Genomic DNA, 7,032 nt, shown 5'->3' on the forward strand with positions numbered 1-7,032 from the left:
CCAACCAACCTTGGCCCCGTTGGTCCACCGTAGACAACAAATCGATGCCGAGAAGTTTTAGTCATCGCCAGCTTTGTGGGCAAAATTGACCATCTTCCGTCCACTTTTGGACTTCGTGGCAAGCGCCAATCATTCTGGACGCCTCGATGTGTGCGCTAGTGAATCATAGCGTGGACTCTAGGTGAGTGGATCTTTTCCTGCTTATCATATGTATATAATTGATAGTTCTGCAAACGTTTCTAAATTGATTTATGCATGTCACATGCAAATAATTAACGTGAACTACAAATGGCTTGATTTCTATTTAGGGTACGTAGGCAGTCTAACGAGACGTTAGATGCAACCATACAGGATGTGAGATTAAATAATTGAGACAATAGCTTTGGTTGGGGAATTGAACAATGTGAGGGACATTGGTGTAAAATGTGAGTTTTAACCTTATGTGTTGGTGGTTAAATGTTGGTTATAAATCAATGTATGAATAATCAGGAAATTGAAGTAAGGAGATGTAAATAGTGATAGTTAATTAAACTAGTGTCTAGTTGAGCTTATCACCGATAATTATTCCCAAAACTAAGTAGTTTGGAAGTGGGGCGTTACAGATTATGCATTTTACGCTATGTTATATTATATATATTTGGAAACACTATGAAATGTTCGGATTTAGATTGTATCATGGCATATTCATATGTATATTACCTGAATCTAATTATTGTGAATGCTTTGAAGTGCCAAATGACGTTGCGGATGCTCAGGTGAGATTCAGGTAAGTACACTTTGATGATAATGATGATAGTGAGTACGATTGTTTTGAGATATATTAGAGTTCATAAACCCGCACCCCGGTGTTAGTGCTCCCGCTCGTGGCCAGGGCCTAGCCTTCACGTGATTGTTCACCTCCCACTCACCTTGAATACAAGGTAGGTGTCAGCCTGTCGTACATACCACATTAGGTGGTTCCGACTCGTAGGTGACTTGCGATACTTCGCACAACCTTCACGTGATTGTAGCACTTGAGCGTATTTATTTACACCCAGCATGTTGTACAGACCACTATAGGTGGTTCTGACTCGTGTGCAAGTGTACTTATTGATGAGCTTATTGGCTAGCATATTGATGAGCTATTGGCTAGCATATTGATGAACTATTGGCTAGCATGTTATTGCATATTGATGAGCTAACATGTTATTGAGCTATTGACTAGCATGATTGATGAGATATGAATAAGTCGTACATGTCAATATAGGTGACTCTGACTTATATGCTAGCCATGATTGATGAGATATGTAATGAGATATGAATAAGTCGTGCAGGTCACTATAGGTGACTCCAACTTGCGTGCTAATATGGTTTATTAAGAACATGATTATTTATATTGCTAATGAGATGCTGAGTAGTATTATACTTTTGATTTCATACTTCTACGTAGTATGATTTGTTGGAAACTATTCGAGTTTTACGACGAGAAGTTACTACCTTTGATAATAGAAATGATTTGAAAATCTTTGTTTTGACCACTCATACTTTCTATTCTTTTCACCCCTCCGAGTTCTAGTAGCATGGATCCGTATCGACGAGGACATGTGGCACTCCCAGTTCTGGTGGCTTATATTGATGGTATAATTATTATCTTTATTCACTATACTTGTCTTATGCTCTGTATCACGTGTAAAATAGGTCCATACCCGCTCACCGCGTAGTTGTGTATATAGGCACTTTTAAGTTTAATTTTATTCACATTTTATACACTATCACACTTTATGGCTTCGTCACCTTCCAGGTGTCGCCCAACACAGCTCGATTTGGGGTCCTAGTGAACATTTCGGGTCGAGGTATGTCAAGCAAAGCTTGTTGTAGGCGGGCGGGGTCCATGTGGGCAAAGCCCAGCAAGCCTAAGCTTGCGGCATGTGTGGTAGGCCGAGGCAGGGCATAGCCCAGCAAAGTTTTGAGGGTCTGGTGGTGGACTAAGGGCTTCAAGCTTGTTTGGAGACCAACCCGGGTTGAGGTCTGGTGCTGTGCAGGGCGTTGAAATGACACCGTCCTAACTGCGGTGTAGTTTCAGGTCAACCAACTCAGCTCGATGGCACTGCGTGGAGCCACTACTCAATCACGAAAAAATCCCAAATTTCCCTTTTTTTTTTTTGAATTCTAGGGTTAAAAACCCTAATTGCTTGTAAATTAATTTTGATGCCTTGACTCACAGTTCCACATAGCATAATTGCGTATTGCACGAATATATATATATATATATATAATTGAAAGGGAAATATAAATATAAGAGGTTCATGCATCATAAGGAATGTTTTCATGCTTCAAGGTCGTTTTAAATATCTTAATTTATTTTAAAAGAAATTAACTAGCAGAAAACAGCTAAGCCTTTGAATTTGTAGAAGATCCTTCTTTGAAAGCTGGAATTGCATCTCCAATGCGTTATACCACGTTCAACAAAAAAAAATTAAATTGAATTAATAGTATGTTGATCAATTCAATAAAATAATAAATTAATTATAAAAAGAATGATTAAAATGTAATACTTAAGCTCTCTTTAGCACAACGTCGAGAGTGTGCTGATAACGTGTTGTAGGCCTAATTTACTAAACCATATAAAAGACAGAGAGGGGGTGCGACGACAATAGAAAGAAAGAGAGAGATGTGTGTGTGTCATATCTATACCCTAATAGGATTACAACTCTAATAGAATAATATCAGTCTACAAGATATGGTAGAATCCCATAAGAATATTCCAAATACGATAGAATTTACACAATTTCATTCCTAATCTACTAAGACTGCACCAAAAACTAATTTATTGATTTTTCAAACGGCCTTTCGTTTATTTTTTTCCTGCTCAGTGCAGTCCCCTTCATCAGTTTACCCCTACTTTATGTTGAGAGTGTTTTACTCAGAAACTTGAGTAGTGCAAACCAATTATTTGATAAGCAATCAATCACCATCTTCATTTTTTTCTTTCACCAATGAGAAATGAAATCCCAAAATAACAACGAAAGCTACATGTCATACGCCACACAACACGTTCCATGTCTCCCATCAAAATGTTTTAGGTTGTTACTAACACATTCTAGCGACGTAGTAATCATAAAAGGTAAACATAACATAGACAAAGCAGTAAGGTATGGGGCTGCTTATATCCTCCTCACGCCGATCCAATCGTCCAACTAGACTGAATCCAAATCGGCATATGCCTAACATGAAACAACCGTAAGCATATGCCAACCACAACTTTATGAAGAATTACAGGAAGGCGTCCTTCTCGAGCAACTTTAGTACGTCATTTTGGTTGTTCAACTTGGCAACGTCAATCGGGGTTTTGCCGTCCATGTTCTGGAGAGTGCTGCAGATTCCGGAAACAAAAGAGTATCAGTAAACCTACGAGTGGGGCAATATCTAATTTCATATAGAGGCCTTAAGAATTTTAACAAATGGCTTACACAGCTGCGCCATTCTCAAGTAGAAGTGCCACGCATTCCTTCCTACCATAACCGGCTGCATAATGAAGTGCGGTGTTTTTGTTCTTATCAAGAGCATCGACTCTTGCTCCAGCCTCAAGAAGAGCTTGAGCACACTTCACCTGAAATGAAATGAGACGCATCTAAATACCTCCATATATCAAAGTATAAAATCATTAACAAAACTCTATCCCCCACCCCTTTTTCTTCATGATCATTTAGTTTCAGCAGTAGCTTGTGATCATATCAGAACTGCATGATTTCCGCATATGTGCGAAAGGTCCATCACCTGATGATAACAAGTATTGGCTTGCAGAAACAAGTAAAAAGAGAGGGACTCCGAAAGATATCATACCTCACCATATCCACATGCAAAATGTAATGCTGTCCTCCCTTCTGAATCTTCCTCATCCTTGTCAGCACCAGATGCTAAGGCAGCTTTCAAACCCTGATTGACAGATCGGAAATTTTAAACACTTGTACATCTGCTAAGTTGAACCAAACACGTCGGGTATATACAAATCAAGGTTCAACATGGAGGTATATTTCCTGATATCAAATGCTAAGTTACCAGAAATCATGCAAGCATACTAATAGAACTAATTAACATGAAGAGCTTGGGTGTAAAAGCCATGAGTTTGAAAGCAGAAATAAGTTCAAATAGAAGACATTTTCAAATACCATAATCATGCCTCAATTGCAGAATTTCTTATTAACAATTAGGACCAACTAAATTGCAGAATTTCAAATACCATAATCATGCCTCAATTGCATAATTTCTTATTGGCAATATCTTATTAACAGTTAAGAGCAGACAATGGTGTGCTCTACCTCCATGTCACCAACACTAGCAGTGTGATGAACAATTGATTCATCCTCATTTCCGGCATCTTCTGCTTCTTCTGGTGCTTCAGTAGAAGTAGCTGCATCCCCAACTGCAAGACCCATTGCTTCTCCCAACTTCTGCAAAACGTCTTTATCGTTCCAGTATCTGCAAAGCAGAATTTCCTTCTTTAGCACACCAAAAATATGTACTCAATCAAGTCCAATTCCACTACTATGTCTCAAGAAAGAAAACGTTATAGCTTAAGCATTAGTTCCCAGCTCCCATAACAAATCTAGGATTACTAACCTCATCATGGCAGCTGGACCACCAGTTTCTATTTCTTCCAAAATAGGTTTCAAAGAAGGATCTTCTTTGATACGTGACATGCGTTCCTCAAGCTGATCTTTGCTCGAGGGATTGGCGAAACTCTCAAGCATGGTATTCATAGATGGATCCTGAGTAGAAAAATTAATAAGCTTGAAATTCAATCAACCAAACGACTTGCACAACACTCAGAATAAATAAAAAATAATCATGAAAGGAGAAAGACCACATTACCTGCATCAATGCACTACCAAGGCGCTCAGCCATGGTCATGAACTGAGGATTCTGCATAACCTGTTGCATGGTGGAATAGTACTGTTGACTATCAAACTGAGGGACACCTTCATCAACTGACACACCTTGAAAAGTTTTCTGAAGTTGGTCTGCCATCTGGTTGAATGAAGGATCCTTTGCTATCTGTTCAGCTAATTCCTTAATGCTAGGATCCTGGTGCATATGACATATAAGACACTTTGAGCAAGAACCAGACTGATTGAACTTTTTAAACGTTTTAAAGTTTTACTAGTACTTGAGTTTTGGATTGGTAGCACAGTTTCGCCCATTTCGCATCGAGGCATAATACCCCCAAATTACTATAGAGAATTCAATACATTGTGAAATGGATGGCATAGTGCACATTGCTCCCTGAGATTCAGTGTAAAAAGGCGTATGTGCAGCAACAGAGGTCTGAGACTTGGATAAATTATAAACTTTTCAATTATTAATTTAATCGAAATTATTCTTCTCCCATGCTCAGTCATTCAAATGTTTTCAAACTCAAAACGCAATAAAAGCAATAACATACATTCAGCAAGCCAGTCATGGCTGAGAAATCAAAAGGATTGGGAGGAAATCCAGCCTCTGGAATTTGGAAAGGGGTAGCCCCTGGTTGTCCTGACAGTGAGTCTCCAGAAGATGCCTCAGGCTTGGGACTTTTGTTCTCTGTTGTTTCGGGTTTGGAGCCTTTGTTCTCTGTAGAAACTGGCTTTTCACCTGAAAAAGATACGATGAACGCGAGAGTGGCATACTCTTAGTCTCTTAAAATTAAATTCCAAAAGACATTGGCCGTTTTTGCATCCAGTTTCAATGAAAAAATCAATTAACAAAAGGATATAGAAAATAGTTATCAGACTAGCCAATTATCAAGCTTCACTAAAAAAGTAAATAAAATTAACCCAATTTACTTGGACTACTTTATCATGGTCTAAAAAAGCAACCCAAATTACATATTCCTGCAGATTATCTAAAACACAAACAAAACCCTCACTTCTCACTACATGTTTAAGATACATGAACCCAAACAAACCGCTTCACCGTTCACAAATACCCTCGGTGCTATATATCCGGATAAAAAACGAATAAATAAAACTGGCTGCTAACCAAAGCATCCTTTGATCAAATTAAGAAATCCAAATAAAATTAAACACCAAAATCTGCGAGAATTTTCAGCAAAACAAAGAATACTTCTCTCTTTTAACCCCCTAAACCCACTCCTAGAGACTGACAGAAATTCAGACACGCTGGAATTGCTAATCAAATGAACACACACACACACACACCAAAAAAAAAAAAAATTAACAGTGCGAGAAACAACACCAAGCATACCAGCAGCAGCAGGCACATCCTTCTGCGCGGAAGCCATAGGAGCACCTGAATCGACGACGAAGAAACAGAACAATCAATCTCCAATCACCAAACAACGATTCAAACCCAAAACTGCGTAATTTATCAAGAAATTCACACATTCGATTCGAGAAAGTGCGAAAATGATCGAACCTGATCTTCGGGATGCGATGCAGTGGAGATTGAAGTGGGGAAGGAGAGTGAAGCAGGAGGTCCTTCGCAGCAAGCAAAGAAGCGAATGCTTCAGAAACTTGACGAAGGGGCAGGGGGGGGAGGGAGGGAGAGAGAGAGAGAAAGAAGCTTGGCTCTGGCGGATTCAGAACCCTATAAGCTCTATTGACTTAGCAGCTCACCACCGATTTCTGTAGTGTACACGACTCAGTGGGCCATCTCAATCCTCATCCCTTTCCCAATTCCCGAATGATTGGCTCTTTCTTTGCTATTATTCACCAAATTACTCTTTTGCCTTTTGGGCTTGACATGCATTCTGCCGACTCAATTAGCCCAATTCTCTCTCGACAATCTGCCAAGAGTAAGAGCTCGTTTAAAAGTTCTTTTAAAATGATTGAAAATACTTTTGTGAAATTTTTTTTTTAATAAATCTTAACAAAAATACAAATAAATTTTGAAAAAACACTTAAATGCCTGAAAGCCTAATACTAGTACTTGTTGTAGGAAACACTTTAAGTGTTTTTAGAACCAAAAAACATTTTCGCTAAAAGCGCTTTGAGTAATTTTAAAAACACTTCTAAACAAGCCCTAATTCTTGAATTCAAATCTCGTACACGATAT

General features: G+C 38.7%; 1 protein-coding gene across 1 annotated transcript; it reads right to left on the reverse strand.

The window, feature by feature from the left end:
* Positions 1–2,928: 2,928 nt before the first annotated feature.
* On the reverse strand, positions 2,929–6,678 carry LOC137730244 (ankyrin repeat domain-containing protein 2B). The gene is made up of 9 exons (XM_068469307.2): positions 6,394–6,678; positions 6,223–6,267; positions 5,423–5,610; positions 4,852–5,064; positions 4,600–4,748; positions 4,299–4,458; positions 3,823–3,915; positions 3,450–3,589; positions 2,929–3,352 (listed from the first exon to the last, which is right to left on the reverse strand). The coding sequence occupies exons 2-9, from the start codon at positions 6,257–6,259 to the stop codon at positions 3,253–3,255; spliced, it is 1,080 nt and encodes a 359-aa protein (XP_068325408.2). The 5' UTR covers positions 6,260–6,267; positions 6,394–6,678; the 3' UTR covers positions 2,929–3,252.
* Between the last annotated feature and the right edge of the window lie 354 nt (positions 6,679–7,032).

The sequence above is a fragment of the Pyrus communis genome, chromosome 10, assembly GCF_041283825.1.
Source record: "Pyrus communis isolate YQ-2024b chromosome 10, ASM4128382v1, whole genome shotgun sequence".
NCBI classification, from domain to species: Eukaryota; Viridiplantae; Streptophyta; class Magnoliopsida; order Rosales; family Rosaceae; genus Pyrus; species Pyrus communis.